At 35.8% G+C, this 17,713-nt stretch overlaps 1 protein-coding gene across 4 annotated transcripts; it reads right to left on the reverse strand.

Moving 5' to 3' along the window:
* Window positions 1-70: 70 nt before the first annotated feature.
* LOC113712872 (uncharacterized) lies at window positions 71-14,452 on the reverse strand. 4 transcript variants are annotated; one of them, XM_072067668.1, is made up of 12 exons: window positions 14,163-14,452; window positions 13,485-13,547; window positions 12,603-12,769; window positions 11,085-11,285; window positions 10,871-10,993; window positions 9,598-9,635; window positions 9,405-9,525; window positions 3,686-8,878; window positions 2,076-2,219; window positions 1,872-1,970; window positions 1,608-1,750; window positions 71-650 (listed from the first exon to the last, which is right to left on the reverse strand). In XM_072067668.1, the coding sequence occupies exons 3-12, from the start codon at window positions 12,678-12,680 to the stop codon at window positions 368-370; spliced, it is 6,423 nt and encodes a 2,140-aa protein (XP_071923769.1). In that variant the 5' UTR covers window positions 12,681-12,769; window positions 13,485-13,547; window positions 14,163-14,452; the 3' UTR covers window positions 71-367. The 4 variants fall into 4 exon arrangements, with proteins under 4 accessions (XP_071923769.1, XP_071923768.1, XP_071923767.1 ...); XM_072067667.1 differs by having other exon boundaries at window positions 14,045-14,452; XM_072067666.1 differs by having other exon boundaries at window positions 14,017-14,452.
* Between the last annotated feature and the right edge of the window lie 3,261 nt (window positions 14,453-17,713).

Here is a 17,713-nt window from a genome sequence, read left to right on the forward strand (position 1 = left end):
GGGAGGGGGCATACAATTGGAGAAGACAATTTTGGTGTGCAAAGACTTTAATTTCATTAAGGGTACTGTAAAAGAGAAATGTAGTAATTTACTATACATAAGAAATTACGATTTGTTTGTAAGTTACAAAGTACAGAAAAAGGTGGAGCGAAGAGAAATACCTAGCATTACAGAAATCTACACCTGTAATTTAAGCCGGACAAAATTTGATTACAAGTGTTTATGTACACAAAACAACAATGCTATTTGGCTTCTCGTTGCCACCTACTGTCTGAACTTATTCTCCAGGGAAACTCACAAGGAAAGCTTTCTGGTTTTCACAAACATACATCTTCAAGGCACTTGAAGCAATGATATACACCTGTTCTTAGGAAGAAAGATCAGCGTTAAGGGCTGATGAAGATCGATTTGGGTGCATCAGTCTTCTGGATGCCCGCATGTTCTTGAGTGTCATCTTGAGTTTCTGCCTATCACCCTCAACCTCAGCAAACTGAAGGCTCAGTTGGGAGTAACGTTCATGCATTTCTTTCAATTCAGACTCCACAGCTGCATATCTTCCTTTTACTTCCAACATTTCTTGAATCAACTCATTGATGTCTCTGAAGCTCTTTAGAACAGCTTCTTCATCACTGTGTTGCTTTAGGAAGGAACTATAATATATAGGCAAAGCAAAGCAATTAGAACAATATAATGGACCTTTCTACATCACAACAACAATAAAGGTAGGTTACTACGAAAAGGCATGAGGACCTTTAAATGTAACTCATGGTATGTGAGCCCCTAGGCTTTGTTAGGTAGTTAAGTTCACATGAAAATATGCTACCAAGACGCAGACACTCACACAGAGGGAGAGTGCTTAGCCAATGCCTTAACTGATGTATACATATGTAAATCTTCTCGGTAGCAATATATTTATATGCACATTGATTTACAATGTCATGACGTGCATGCTCCTTTATGATTCTGATAATTCATCGACTACAGAAGCAAAATGTCTATGCATTTGTGTGTATTCTCCCTGAAAAACGTATTGAGGATTGGTTTAGTCTAAGGCACATGTTAGAGAAGTGCCCAGAGGAAATATTCACCTATCCTCTAATGTTGATTAATTTTCAGTGACCACCACACGCCTGAGTACAAGTGGATGAAACATTACCCCTATGCCATCTAGACAAAGAAGTTAAAACTGACCTATGTTTTTAGTAGGTAGTGACTACATTCGAATTATAAAATAGAACTTTGCCTCACAAAATGGTGTTGCTTTACATCTGAATGAGAATGACAAGCTTGGATTTGAGAAAAGATGCATACTAGTAACTACTGCATTATGACAAATATGGGCCCCAAGAGACAGAAAAGGCTTGCAGTTCAAGTTATAGACAGTTTAGATAATAACTAGAATGTGCATTTATATACCAACCTTAGCTGATATGCACTCTGCAGCTTAGCTTAATCACATAGCTAAAAAGAGAGCCTAAAAGCAGCCACCACAACGCACATTGCCATATGAATGCATTTTCAGAGGAAAACTATTTTCTTGTTCCTTTTTCCATAATTAAGAAGAACAAACGTGCTAGTTAGATCAAGCAAGTCTTTCAGAAACCTACCTTTGGAAATGACTCTTGGATTGATGCTTTGCCCTCAATGCTTCGGCAAGCTCCATCTCCAATGCAAGCACCCTTTCCAATGCATTACCAGTATTTGAAATTTCATTGTACAAGGGGAATATGCTTCTGAGTTCTTCATTGGCCTTTGCAAAAGAAAGATAACAGAGCAACAAATTACTAATCAAAAGAATATTTAACTGTTTTGTGAAAGCAGTCAATTCACCTTCAGAACAATATTCAAGAAAAAGTAGAGAAGATAATAACCTTGTCCAAACACATAAGCTCACTCCGTAAATTTTGGCAATCTGAGTCAATATGGAGATCATTGGTAAAGAGGGAATTCTCATTTTTCATCCTTTCGAGCTGCAAGCAACAAAAAGAAGTCATGCCAGTTACTATGATAAAAATCCTGACTTGTACTCTTCCAGAATGAGTACGAGATTCATGAATTGAAACTAAAAGTCTTGCCTGTTCATGTAGGTGGTTAATGCTGGACTGCAAGCTATCACTACAAAGATAATAGCTGTTTTGCTTTACATGGCTTTGCTGCAACTCTCTTTCAAGAAGTGCATGTCTAGGAGTTTCATGCATGACTTTATATACAGCATCATCCTGGATGACCCATACAAACTTGCTCAAAGACCAGAAAATATAATGCATGAACTTGAGGATGAAAATAGCTACTTTGGATCAGTATATGTTCTGGTTCTAGAACTACAATGATTAAGTGGGGCAAAATAATTGTACTACAATAAGTTAAAAATGGATTCACTCTATAACAACAATAATGGAGGCATACTTAAAATTTTGTGACCTAAAGATCCATCACCGGAATAAAAGACCATGCACAACTCTAACTGACAGAGAAAAGTTTCAATGTACAAATATCACTATCTAAATTCTTTGCTGTACGCTGCACATAAATGGCATCTACAAGAAAAGGTATCAAGTTAGTAACTATCAGTGTGAGCCTGAGATCGATTAATTTCACTTATAACCAACTGAATAACCATGACCATACATAATCAGAGATCATACCAAACGCGCAATTCATTGGAGTACTCATAAGAGATATGCTAGCAGCAGAATCGGTTTTTGATCAGGATTACAAGTAGTTGTCATCAGTCTAAAAACGCCCAGTTCAAAATTATGTAATTCTGAAAGGCATTTAATAAGTCCATAAATAATGCCAAGAAGAGTTAAAATTTGCAGCAAAAGATCATAAACTTGGAAAATATTCTCATAATAGTACCAAGGTTTAATCAATGAACAATAATTAGGTCATGACATATCAGAATATAGCAGTGGGAAGCAAAACAGAGGCACGAAGGAGGGGGCGGTGGAGCTGTGAGCATGAAGAATATATGATGATCACACCAACCCACAAATGGTTCAGGATGAATCTGAAATCTCGGAACTGAATCTCAACAATATACAAAAACACCATTCAATATGTCCAAAGGAAGAAATGGACAGTAATGTAGCAAAACCACAGAAAGGGGAAAATGAGCTGCGTAATCCTTGTCTGGACTTCTAAAGATTTTTGTGACATCATTAGTCTTCATTCACATTGCATGTATCATGAAAAACATGTGCTCAGCTGCTGAAAATCAGTTGCTGCCATGTTTTATACATAAAAGTTATTTTGGAACTCATCTGCATTAGATTTCTGCTTTCAGCATATCTTCAGCACAAAAAGGCTGACATAAGCAGTCCTTCAAACTTCAGAAAATATATTCTGGTTTTTCTAGCATTCCAAAACAAAGACATAACTTCATAGTCATAAACAGCTTTCTCAAGCTTACTTTTCCTTAGGCAGCATGTAACAAAGTTGGATGAAACGACGAGACCATTGGCAGACAAATGTCTATCTTTTTCTACAAAGGAAGTCGGTGCAAAAATAGTTTGAGGATATTTCAGCCAGCAATTTTGTATGACATTTGCCAACAAAAAATTATGCAGGACAATGATATCAAGGTGCTCATGCAGGTATTAATTGGGCAAGTATTATGCCCTTCTACATGAAAGCAATTCTAATATTACAAGCACTGTAACTAAATCGATCAGTCAGAAATTACCTTGAGGATTTGTGCATTTAGAGCCAAATTCGAATCTTCAGTTTCACAAACTACAATTGTGTTTGCATCTTCTACCTGTTCCCCATCAATCAAATTATCAGGGTCAACAGCATTAGGAAAACAATTTCCAGTTGACTCATCAAGCAAAAGCTGCACTTTATCTACTCCTTCAGTTTCTTCCTTACAAGTAACTACAGAAAATGCGACATTCTCCGGTTTTCCTTTTGTCAACGAAAGTTCAGCAGCAACACTTGACTTCTCCTTCTCACATTCATGCATAGACATCAGAAGTTTTTCCTTTTCTTCTTTGCAACATTCAAGACTTAGTAGTGCACATTCCAACTCTGCCTTCATTCGGTCACAGGCCTTGAGTTTTTCACGGTTGTCAGAAAGTACGGACTGCAATTCAGCGTCAAGTGCCAAAAGTTTGAGTGCCAGTTCTTCATTTCTTTTGGAGTGCAAAGCTTCTGACCTTTTCCTGCTTTCAATCTCATCCACAGCATCTTGTAATTTCAGAAGCATCTCTTCTCCATGCCTTTTGGAGATAGCAAGCTGCTGCTTTAGCTCTTGGTTCTTGGTCTCATACTGCTCCTTGATGAAGGCAATGCGCAGTGATTCTTGTATAGCAACAGGTGGTCCTTGAGGTTCTCGTTTTTCATGAGAAAGAAGCAATTCAGCTTCAGCCTTATTTTTGAGCTCCTTCAAACGGATGGATAAGTTTTTGAATTCTTCAGTTTTCAAAATTTGGTGAGAAAGCTTGTTAGAAAGGTCAGTATTTGTGGAACGTAAGGTCATCAGCTTATCTTCATACTCTTCCAGCAAACTTATGCAAGCAAGCTGTTCATCTAGTTTGTGCTTGAGGACTATCATCATGATTTCCAACTGTTCCTTGGCCAACGCCAAAGAAACTGTTTCTTCTTCTGCATCTGCCAGCTTGCTCTTTAATTGGTCTACATCAAACACATGCAGATCTTCATGCTCAGACATTCTAACCTCCAAACCATCAGCATCAGCATTATCATTAATCTCCTTCAGATGGATGGATAAGTTCCTGAATTCCTCAGTCTTCAGAATCTGTTGAGACAGCTCATTTGCAAGCTCACGTTTCTCATCTTTACATTGTTCCAGCAAGGTAGCACAAGAGAGCTGCTCATCTAGTTTGTGTTTCAAGAATATAATTCTGATTTCCAGTTCTTCCTTGGTTAATGTCATACTAACCATTTCTTCTTCAGCAATTTCCAGTTTCACTTTCAATTGTTCCACCTCATTCAGATGCTGATCTTTATCCTCAGACATTTTAACCTCTAGACTTGCCAGCTTTGTCTTGTATTCTTCAAGTTGAACCATGATATCTCTGTTTGCATCTGACAGAACTCTATTCTGCACTGCAGAGGCTTCAAAATCAGATCTTACTGATTCAATAGCTTTCACTAGATTTGAATTTTCTTTGGAGCAACGAGATTCATTTGCAAGAGAGCAATTCAACATTGCATCCAGATCAAAATGCTTTTTCTGAAGCTCCCTAAAACACAGATCTGAAGATCTGAGTTGCTGCTCAAGCTCCTGAATTCTGATCTTGTACATGCTGAATAGAAACACAGCCTTAACATCTGCACCAATTAAATACTCATGCATATCTGACAACTGACTTTCAAGACCAATCAAACAAGAAGTCTGAGCTTTAAGTTTTTCATCTCCCTTGGACAAAAGATGGTAAAGTCTGGATTTGTCCAACTCTAAGTCTGCAACAAGCTGCCACAAGTTCACCAGTTCAGCTTTTTGCTGTGAAAACTCTTGCAACTTGTCTTGTTCCTTGTTCAGTTGTGCAGCAAGATCACCAACTGCAATCCCTAACTTGTCTTTCAACCCTCTTTCCATATCCAACTCGTTCTGCAGACTTTGAAAGTTTTCTTGAAGACAGTTAAACTCAGATGCCAGCTTGGAAGATTCCACAGTTTTATCCTGTAATGAAAAAATCAAGTTCTGCTTCTCTTGTATTAGCTCAGCAATTCTGGTCTTGTACAGGCGGATAAGAAACACAGCCTTAACATCTGCAGCAATTACATACTCATGCATATCTAACAACTGCCTTTCAAGACCAATCAGATGAGAAGACTGAGCTTTAAGCTTTTCATCTCCCTCGGACAAAAGATGGCAAAGTCTGGATTTGTGCAACTCTACATCGGCAACAAGCTGCCGTAAGTTTGCCAGTTCAGCTTGTTGCTGGGAAAACTCTTGCAACTTGTCTTGTTCCTTATTCAGTTGAGCAGCAAGATCTCCAACTGTAATCTTTAACTTGTCTTTCAACCCTCTCTCTGTATCCAACTCGTTTTGCAGACTTTGCAAGTTTTCTTTAAGATAGTTAACTTCAGATGCAAGCTTGGCAGATTCCACAGTTTTATCCTGTAATGAGACAAACAAGTTCTGATTCTCTTGTACTAGCTCAGCAACAGTCGACTCGCTCCTTTCAAATTCTCCAGCTAAAGTATCCAAGTTTAGTATCTCTTTAACCAAACACCCATCTTTGGATATTAGATTTTGAATATCAACTTCCCAAGTGGCAAGATCAGCCAAAAGCTCTTTGTGTTGCTCTACATATTTTTCTTCGATTTGAGAGCTGCGAAGGAGCTTATTAGAAACAGTTTCAAGTTTAGATTGAAGGTTTTCAACAGCAGCACTAGATGCATCCAACTTAAACGCCGCATGTTGTATATTATCCTTGAACTTCTGCTTCATGGCCAGAAACTCTGATCTGATAGCTCTCAAAGACACAATAGCACTTGCTCTCTCATTTTGTAGATTGCTATTCTCTTCCATTAGTTGATGAATCTTGCTACAAGCATTGTGCTGCATCTCTTCCAATTGCAAGATGATATCTCTGCAACTCTTTGTGTTTGAATCAAGAGAATGAGTATCACTTAATAGAGAAAGCCCAGTAAAATGTTTGTTATAAAAAGCCAACAAAGTAGCCACTTTCCCTTGAAAAAAACTGACAGTTTCCTGGAGATTTTCCTTGAGAGATTTCAATTCAGAAAATTCAATTTTGAGAGTTCCCAACTCTTCATTGAGAAGAGACACTTCATTCTGAAGCTTATTAGATACTGAAGCTTCCTGCTTCAATAGAATAGACAGCTCTGTTTTCTCAGCCAAACAAGCCTCATATTGGTGCTGAATACTTTTGCATTCCATCTCAATTGCTTCCCGATCTGCAACCTTCTTTAAAAGCAGTGAGTTCTCCTCAATCATGCTTCCTAACTTGGCTTCTATAATCTGATTCTGCACAGCCAAATCATTAAATCTGGCAGCGCAACTAGTCTTGTACTCATTCAGGCTGTGAACATCATCCATTGCAGCCTGCAACCTTACAATCAACAGATTCTTGGACTCATTTGAGACCCTTAACTTCTCCATTAATTCATTTATACCTGTTTTCAGTATTTTCATGCCAGAATTTGCCTCGGACAGTGTTTCCCGTAGAGTTCTTGAGAATATATCCAAGTGCAAATTTTCAGAATGCATTTCCATGAGTTCTTCTTCGACCTTTTGATAGAGCTCTTCCTGAAAGCAGAGTGATCTTTTTAAATCCTCTAGAAGGACATCTCCACCCAGTTGTTTCCTCACACCCATATTTTGATTCTGACTGCGCCAGACTTTTAAAGCATCAGATTCTTCAAAATTTTGCACTACATCCAGGTATCCTGGGAAAGAAGGTTGAGAAGTTTCTGAAAAAGCTTGCTTCATGATATTCTCGTTAGTCTCAAACATGGAGAGTACCTGAGAAGAAAGCAGCTCAAGATCCTTCTGTAGTTTATCTACTGCAATAGAGTAGTTCAAGCGGGCTCTTCTAAGTGCTGCATCTGAGGTAGTAGCTCTTCTCTCAAGCTCCTTATTAAGAGCATCCCACTCACGTCTCTCCTCTGCAAACCGTAATATCTGCTCATTCATATCTTGGCGCATCAATTCCAAGTCAGCTTTAGTTGTTGAAATATCATATAAGCAAGTAGAATGCTCACTCCTGAGAGTTTGCAACTCTCCTATCATTTGCTTCTGATTTTCCTCAAGCTCTTGGATAAGAGCTTCATAGTAGCACTCCATTTCTCCCATCTTTCTTGCAAGACCTTCCTTTTCAACTTTTGCCCCATCTAACTCTCTAACAAGGTCCACAATATGTTTTCTCATAGCATCAATAGCACCAATGGATTCAGTTTCTTGAGACACAAGTGGGGGAATGTTGAAATTGCGGAGCATTATTTCAGGTTCAGAAGCTTCTACTTCAAACCCAACTCCAGATGCAAATTGTTCACTCCTGCATAAAGATGTTTCTATGATCTCCTTCGTATCATTCCTCTTTCCTAATACTGCATTAAGCAATGATATTGCTTCCCCTGTTCCATGTTTGAGATCTTGCAAGGTATCAAGCAGCGCCTCCAACTCTGAATGAAGGAATCTTGAGTCTCTTTCATGGAAACCAAGATATATCTTGCTTTGAAGTTCTCTTATCATGTCCTCCACAACTAAGATCCCCTTGGTCCAGCGCAATTGTATGTCCTGAAGCAGGTGATAGTGCTCAATATGGCCATGTCCACCAGTTACAATTTGTGGGCTCAATTTAAAACTTCTAAGCCTTTCAACGTCATTTTTATAGTTGCAACACTCCAACTTCAGAAGAGAGACCTCTCTTGCCAATTCTTCACAGGACGATATCTCAGTGGCAAGTATGTGGGAGAACTTTTGTGTTTCAATACCAATTTCATCAGCTTGGCTTTGCAAAGCTCTTACTTCCAGCTTAAACTCAAAAAAAGATGATTCAGCAAATTCCAAACTGCCTCTGAGTCTGTTATTCTCCTCATAAGCAGTTGCCAAGTCATTATCTACCGAGAAGTCTGAACCCCATCCCTGAACCGAATCACTGCTTCCAGGAGCTATCGTGATGCGACTATCAGAAGTATCCAGTTTATGTGTATGTGGGCTTTGACAATGTGTAACACCATTCATATCACCTGAAATTGTACTCTTAAGACTATCAATTTCATGTGCACTGCCAGGGTCATGCCTCTCAGCATATACGCTTTCTGACGTATTAGATGAGCCATCAAAACCAACAGTTGAGTCTCCATACTCTTCATTTCCCATTTCTTCTTCCACTGAAGAAAGCTCTCTAGCATCTGATCTGGGTCTAAACCTTGCACCATCCTACATCAATGCAATGAAATGAACAAGGAGGGTAAACTAGCAGATAATTTGAAGAGTTTTTCCATGCAAGTAGCATAAAAACTTCAATTTTTAAGAATTTAAGAGGCTGATTTGGAATTTAACAATTTATACCATAATCTTAGATATCAATTAATACAAAAGCAGTGAATGAACTTCAAATCAAACCACGAGTTCTATGATGATGAGCATGAAGAAGTAAGCATCTAGGTGTCCATAGTATAAGAATAAAATAGCTCAGATATGCACCAGCTAAATGGCTGGTAAAAAAAGGTAAACTATGCCATGTCAATTATGATACTTGAAGCCCATAATGTGAAGGATAGCCCATAATGTGAAGGATATGACAAAGTGGTCAGCGCAACTCTCAGGCACTCTCATCATGGTTTGCATTTAGTTATAGTGTAAACCAAACAACTACATAACAATTTGTCAACAATGAAATTGAGAAAAGAAAGATCAGTAATTTTTGGGACACCAGTCATGGGGAATTATAAAACTCAATTACCTTATCCATCTGTTCATTAGCAGTCACTTGCAAATGTGCTCCTTTTCCAGGACTACTCTCATCGTGCTTATCACCCGTTTGCAAGCCCCTCTCTCTTAGTTCCCTCTGCTGCTCAAACTCTCTGTGGACAAGTAATTTTTCTGTTTACTTTCCAAAAGTTACACAAATATATTACAAGACAAATTAGCTTTACCTGAATCCAGTTTTAGAAGTAAGCAGCTGTACAGTAACCTGGCATTCAACATGTAGTAAAAGTAAGTATCTGGAAATTAAATTAAAAATTTGCTGATCATTCTGTAGAAAACAATAGTACAGATTGGTAAAACATTACCAACTGCCGGAATACAATTTAAATGGCCACAACCAGATGCATTCTGGTTTGACGTTTATCTTGTCAACATTTTTGCAAATGAAATTAATATCTAATCTTTAGTGATGAAGTAATTAAGCATTACTTGCTATCACCAGCAAGTGAGACTTCGGCATCTTTCTAATTTCCATAGAAGGATCCTGAATCCTATCACGCATTTTAATCTTCAACCAAAAATTTTCTGCTGAGCATCATGATTTTCCAAAAATCACTTGGTGACATATGTTGATCTGCTTTAAATGGATTCATAAACAAAATTTTGTATGGAGAAGCACAGAACTTTGTCCCTAAAATAATTAGGAGCCTAACATGCAGATCAGCACAGAGTGCATTCAATTGCTGCCTTTCTTTGAACTAGAATTCTGAGTTCCTCAAATATGAGAAATAGTAATTTCATAACTACCATAGATACAGGTTAGAAGAGAAGGGGAAGAGCATCAGTTAGCTAAAATGGCAAATGTAGCAATCCATCCAACATCAGACTTGCCTGTTTGACCATCTGACATTAACATTCAATGAAAAGCTAAGCGTAGACACGGATATAAAACAAAGAAATGAACACGATATATCTCCAAATTGGGATGTGGACATGGTGAATAATTGCAAATTTGTATAATAAATGTACAATAAACAATGTTGTACTGATAGCTCTAGACAGACATAAGGTTTTTAAAGAATTGTTAAATTTCTTTTGTTAATAAAATAAGGATACAATCTGGGATAATACCAATTTAATCCTAACAATCAAATGTTTGACAATCAAGGAACATATATATCCGAACAGATTTTTTGAGTTCTCTATCGCCTGTTCTTATTACTTTATTCCATCTTTTGTTTAATTGCTCGTTTCTTCATTCATGATCATCGCAACTTCCTCCATATATGATGGGCATCCTGAGTTTCTTGTCACTGAAAAAATAGGTGTATTTCTTGAAAATTCGAATATCCTATATCTTAATGTATTTAAAGCATCACACTTATTTTTATATTCAAAAAATCAAAATGGTTTCATATCACATCTTCAAGATTTGGTTTCCATTGGTCTTTTGAATATTTCCCATGCCTGTGTTTGAATAGGACATGTCACATTCCTTACATGTAATATTGTTCCATGATTGCATCCATGAAGAGGCAATGCAACAACAGAAGGCTTCAATGCATCAGCATAATCAGCAAGATTGATAATAGCCTCACCAAGGATGCTAGCACGTGAAGAACCCTGCACCCGGAAAGATTGACATAGATAGTACATTAAAACATCAACAACATTACAACAACATTATATCAAGCATAGAATTTAAAGAGACTACCATGGCCACAACAAGCTTGTAAAGCTTCTCATCATATTGTTTGCTTTTTGCATCTTGTAGAAGCCTTGTAGTTTCGTATATAGGATCAGCCCACTTGCATGTTCCATTTCTGACATTTGCTTTTGTAGTCTTTGCTGTTGCCTTTCCTGAGTCTGCTGGGATGAACGATATAAATAACTTATCCCATCCGCTCTGTGGAATCTGAATATGATAAATAAAAAAATTCAGGTATCATATTTTTTAAGTTGTTATATTCATGTAGATTGGTTCGGTAACTCAAGACCTCTGTCAAAGGGCTTTAGAGGAGTTCATGTTCAAAAAAGGAACTGCAAAAGCATTTACTTTTTGTAGTCATCATAATCAGCATTATTTTATGGGTAAAGATGACGCATCAGGCAAGCAAGCAAATTGAAATGTCCCTCAAACTAGTCCAGTACAACTCGAACCAAGGTATAAGAAATTTTGAGAACTTTCAAGGATTTTCAGGCTATCCCAAGAACTGAAGATAATAGTTTCACTGAGGCAATGATACAAGGAAAATCTTGGCAAGAAAATTAATGTAGCATATTGCAACAAATGTTTCTTAGTCTGCTGCTACTTTCATAATGCAAACCACACTTGTATTGAATTATGACTTGAAATATAAACTCAGTGGCTAATTAATATTAAGCAACACACTTTAAAGTAGAATAGTAGTCAAAATAAAATCTTTTTTTTGTTAAAAGCCAAGTTTTAGCATATTGTATCTAAGATTCTAAGCAGTAAAATACACCAGATGGGGCAACTTGCATCACTTGCAAAGCTGTGCAATAAGAGAAGAGTTGAAGTCATACTTCCATTGCAATATTGAAATGTCAATACAACAAAATTATGCTTTTTGTATGTGCATGTTTAAGTTTACATACATCCCAAATAACAGTTTCACAAACCACATCATATGCACAGGACAAAAAATGGTAATTCAGGCATTTGTCACCTTTTTAAAGTAAAACTGCAATCTTAAAAGTACCCCATGCTGTGAAGCACAAGTTATTTAATGCAAATTGCCAGTTTTGCCCATATCCTAGATTTATTTAATGTAGAACTTCTTGTTGCATTCTTTGTCTTTTTGCCTAAACCCTATAGAAGAAATTACCAATCAAGACATGCTTAAAATCCAATGTTCTTATTATAGTTGTTTGTGGGATACTTCTTTTGAATGTCCTAGTCCTTCAACTACACATGAAAAAGAGAAATTTGATATGCTAGTGGGAATGAGCACATACCAACTTTGTCAATAATGTGATGTGGATTACAGAAATTAATTGTGTCTACAAAATCAGTCTAATACACAAAGATGAGTTCAATGCACAATCTGTCATCTAAAGTCCTAAACATGCAATGTGTTGAATAAAAAGAAAAAATATTTGGAAAAATCACAGCCAATTTAAAAGCACTGAATTGAATTTCTAAAACAGCAGCAGATAATAAGCAGCAAAGAGGTACTTCAACTTTAATTTTTGAAAGACAGCACCATACATGAGTTGCATGAAATTGAAGCCGAAAAACCACTTTCACTTTGTTCTTCTCAAGCTTCCACTTAGTGACCCTCGACATTATTTTGCCCCACTAATCTGCCATCACTTGCACATTGCCATGATCCAGACTTTGCGTTTTGTAGTGTTTTGATTCCAGAATGCAAATGCCTACACAAGATGTGATACTAATTATATAAAAAAACTGGTGAGCAGAGGAGGTTGATATTTTTGTAATGGAACCCCTGCATCACACAAAAGATAAACAACAGGTACACATAGTTCAACCTCAAATCAAACAAACTGAAACAGTAGGAGTTCAGTGATAACACATCGAGACATGATTTGATCCTTATGGTCAACACACAATGACACCATAACCATCGCAATTCACTAAAATCACAAGAAAATGAAGTCAATAAATTCAAAAGTTTAAGAAATGAACTACAGAATCAAAAGTTTTACTTCACCACTATCTTTCTTAAAATTTTTTAGCAGGGGAGGGGTGGGATTTAAGAAGTGGGCAAGGTGAAGGGGGATTGGAGCCCAGGACCTCCTCAACCTACAAGAAAACTACAAGAAATGAAAGCTACAAGAAATGAAAGTTAATGGCAATCACATTCTCTCCTAATGGACTGATTACCAAGAAATTAAAAAGTTTATTAGGGATGGTTCATCTGACTGATGATCTTAAAGTATCAACAAACAAGTCAAACTGGAGTAGTTAATAACAGCAGCAAATTCTCATTCAGCTAAACAGTAAATCAAATATCGACATAAAGCCACATCAAGTAAGATAACATGCAAAGATCTCATAAACTTCCAATAGCATTGCACCTATAAACAAATTCAAGAAAAAACAACTTAGCTCCGAACCAGAAAGTACCTCCGATCAGAATCGCGGCAGACGGTCAAAAAACTACCCAAGCCGCTCTGATCCAATCAGGACCTTCAATTTTACCAAAAGAACACTGAGTTCAAAACAATGCAACTGAAAAACCAAATTTTATCCGCCCAAAAATTTTCAAAAATTCCTCCAGTGAAAGAAGTTTAAGGGGGAGACAGAAAATAAAAAGGATGAGGACCTTTTCCAATGGCCCAAAAGCAAGAATCAGAATTAAAATTCATAAGAAGCTGTCAAATAATAGAGCAGAATCAGCAAAAAAAAAAAAAAAATGCTGCCTTTCAGCTTCCAAACAAGAGTCCACATTAAAAAAAAAAAAGATTTTTTTGAAAATAAAAAGGTGAAAATAGTAATCTCCTTCTTAGTAGTAGTGCTGTTTTTTCTTTCTTTTCTCCGTTTCTTTCCCCCTTTTCTCGGGTCACTCTTTTGTCAATTTGCTTTCACAAAACGCCAAAACTTCAAATTAGTAAATTTTGTCTATTAATGCAATTAAAAAAAAACACACGTCACCTACTTCCAGACAGTAACTCAGATTCTTCTACCTGGTTGTCCGAAGGTATACAGAACCCATCAAAATTTTCAAGCAAAAAAAACAAAAACCCATCATTTATTCAGCAACATTTTTCTTTGCAAAAGATGAGCAGTAGCTTGATGGGGTACCTAAATTTGGATCTGGGTCTGGCTGCAAGTGGAGAAGGGGAGCTGAAAAGTGAAGACAAGTAAAATAAAAATGGAGGAGTCTTTGCAGAGAAGACTGGAGAAAGAAGAGTTGAGGATTGCTTAGAAAAACAGGAAGGATTACGCTTAGGATTTACCAGCATTCAAATGTAAATAATGGGCTTTGTTCAGTAGCTTATGGAATGCCAGTTTTGTGCGTATGTGACAGTAGTGTGTGTTTGTGGGTGTGTCAGAGTCTTTGGTGTGTGAGTGTGTGTATGTCTGAGTGAGAGAGAGAGAATTGGGGGGAAGGGGTTGAGACATCAATTAAAGAAAGAGATATCCCGCCAAAGCTTGTAATTTTCACTAATTAATTAATATTATAGTTCCCAAAATTGGGGTGGCGGAGTACCTCTCATTTTATAGTTTTCTTTCAACTTTGAAAGCAATTAATGATCATCTTTTGTTTTGGTTTTTTGGGATAATTTGGACACTGGTAAGCATTCTTCACCTCCCAGCACATAAATTATCCTTAAATTTTGAGTGATTTTGGGGGCATTTTTAGGTATCATATACTCAAATAAAATTTATTGAAGGGTGAAATAAACACTTTTAAATTGTAGCAATTTTAAATCATTTAAAATATTTAAAAAACTATAGAGATATAAATTCAGGGAATGATTGCAAACAATATTCATTTAAGAAATCTAAACATTCATTGTGTGAGATTCGAGATTTATTACTATTTCAAAATTGATATTATCACAATATAAATATTAGTATATCCACGTATCTTGATTAAATGACAAAATCAACATCACACATCAAAATCTTTTGATAGCCTATAAAACTTAAATTTGTCATTTTTAGTCAAAATGTGGCATGGGAATGAATTAATACCCTGCATTTGCTAAATTTGTTTGTGGTTTATGTGGCCTGAAAAAATTATTGAAAATTGGCACTACGGATACCAAGTTGAAAACCACATGTACTTTGGCTCTAATGTTTGGATAGTCATTATTTTGTCAAAAATTATTTATTTGTAACATATTTTTTATCTTTTCAATCATTTTTTTATCTCACATACATCACATCACCAAAAATACTACAGTAATTATTTCAAATAATATTCACGTAATTTCCTGTTCAAATTCCTGGCTATTTGTTTCCATTCTACCTTTTAATTATTTGTTCTTTCCAAGTTGGAGATTCGCTGTATATTTACTGAAACAGCCTTTTGGTGTTGACTGTTTGGAATTGTAGGGAACAGGAATGTGCTGCGTTGTCGATGGGGTTTGATGGGGACATGTTTGGAACATAGTTATTAAACCCAACGCGGCAAAGGAGATAGGTCAACGGGTTATTGGTTCAATCAATGGGTGAGTGGTTGAACCGGTGGGTCAACAAATATATTTAAATATTATATTTCATAATTTTTTATATAAGGTATATGATATAAATTGTAATAAACAATGTCATAGCAAAAGCTCATTTAATTTAATTTGCTACAAAATAATTAATTCATATAAGAATCAATCAAATATAAAGTTATTTAGTAATACACCAAACTTGAAGTGTAAAATTTTATCAATATTTAGTGTAATTATCTAACTTATTTATGAATTTTAAGTGTAAAAATTATTAAAATAATATTTATCTTTAAAATGAATTATATAATTTGCCATTTTTGAAATCTATTTTATAACTTATAGAGTTTGAAGGATAATAAATTTTTATTAAAAGATTCCAATATATTTGTTTTAGAGAAAAAAAAGGTAGAATTGAAAAAACATTTATATATTATAATAGAGGTAGTTTATTAGCATATTTCGAAGTAGTCTGGTGGTAAGTATATTATAGTGTTGGGCAAAGGTTCAAGGTTTGAACTCCAACAAAGGCAATAAAATTTTTCCACAAAATCGGATTCAATGACAAAACCGGCCGGGTTTCCGAGTTAATCCGGTCAGACCACCGGGCCGTTGACTAGTCAACGGTCTCCTTGATCAAACGATCTGATTTGAAATTCGGCCCGATCCAATGACCGGGTCACCAGTTTGACCGGTTCGATCGATTCGACCGTCGGGCCCAGCCAACGGGGTTTAATAACTATGGTTTGGAAGATTCTCAAAAAGAATTCCGCCTTATTTTTGACCTATTGATCCAGGACACTTATTGTCTAGTATTATTGTCACCTTATAAATCACTCTTAAAAATTTTTTAAAAATTTAAATTTGAATTCCTTTACTTCGACACTCTTAATTATGTTTTGATACTTGTGAAAAACGGGCTTAATTAAATATTTAAATATGTCTAAAAATTTTTCTAACGAAAGTTGAATGAAAAAGCACATCTAGCAATCCAAAGATATTTTTAAAAAAGAACCTTTCATTCAACTCATTTTAATTATTCTTGTAGATTATACATTTAACAGATCTTCTTATCATTGATATTGATTTGTATCTTTTTGCAGATGAAGACAGGAAAAAGATCAAATGGTAACAACTTAACAAGTTTTTCGTGTCCCAACTCTTTTTTTTTAAGATTATTTTTCAGTTCGAATTTAGAATCATATATATTACTTCATGTGTTACACACTAGTGCATTTCGTATTGTGTAAAAATGAAATGTTGTATTTTGCATTTATAGATAGTCTTCCTTTTGTATTTCCTAATATTTTCTGTCTTCACAAGTTTTGTTCGCCATTTAACATCTGTAAGATTGAATTTTCAGTTTTTCTCCAAAAGTACAAAAAGGTTAGGTGGTAAATAGGTACTACAAATTTTTGCTTTTAACACGGACAATTAGAGAAGTGAATTTTAATTACTTGGTGTTTACAACATCAACACAAACCATATGTATACATCAGTTGACTTTGAATTTTTTTTTTTTTTTTTTTGTCTCTTTGAGTCCAAATTACTGAAAACCTACATTCCGTCACACAATTAACATAACCAAATATACCTAATTTTAATCAAAGATTATAATTACAAATAAAAAAGACTTACCAAACCCAAACAAAAAAAAGATCTCAGTCTGCTGCAGAGAACCATACATTTGTGAGACAAGTTGCCATCATTAATATAGATGCTCAGCTGGCAAGTTTAGCAAAATAAACTAAAGAATGGCATGCTAATTAATTAATGTAGTACCTAGTTCTTTAAATTTTGCAGCTGTATCAGAAATCCACCAAAATTATAATTCTGCAATGATGGGGTTCCATTATTATTAGGGGTCCCCTCGTTCCTTCCTCTCTAACCAACAAAAGAAGTGAAGTTTACAGAAGAAAGAAAGGAAAAATTAACTGGAAAAAAAAAACAGTTATTCTAATCTAAATGCATCAGTGAAGTTGGTAATGAATTTCCAGGACCATTTGCATTGAAAATTCAATTTTTGAATTCAAAACTTTTCTTTTCTTTTTTTTTTGGTGGGATTGATGCATACACAAGATAATCAACCGCACAAGAATTAATTACAGACATGTGGGATGAAAACTAACACCTTAGATTATAGACTGAACTCAGCATTCAAAACTTTAGTCAAGAATACATAATAAC

Source organism: Coffea arabica, chromosome 10e, assembly GCF_036785885.1.
Source record: "Coffea arabica cultivar ET-39 chromosome 10e, Coffea Arabica ET-39 HiFi, whole genome shotgun sequence".
Lineage (NCBI taxonomy): Eukaryota > Viridiplantae > Streptophyta > Magnoliopsida > Gentianales > Rubiaceae > Coffea > Coffea arabica.

Excerpts from the sequence above, each read along its gene's own strand:
- LOC113712872 (XM_072067668.1), bottom strand. The coding sequence starts at position 12,680 with ATGTCGAGGGTCACTAAGTGGAAGCTTGAGAAGAACAAAGTGAAAGTG. Across the intron at positions 9,636-10,870 it reads ATCATGGAACAATATTACAT|GTTACTGTACAGCTGCTTAC; the intron begins GTAAGGAATGTG and ends GTTGAATGCCAG. Across the intron at positions 651-1,607 it reads TCCAAGAGTCATTTCCAAAG|TTCCTTCCTAAAGCAACACA; the intron begins GTAGGTTTCTGA and ends TATATATTATAG.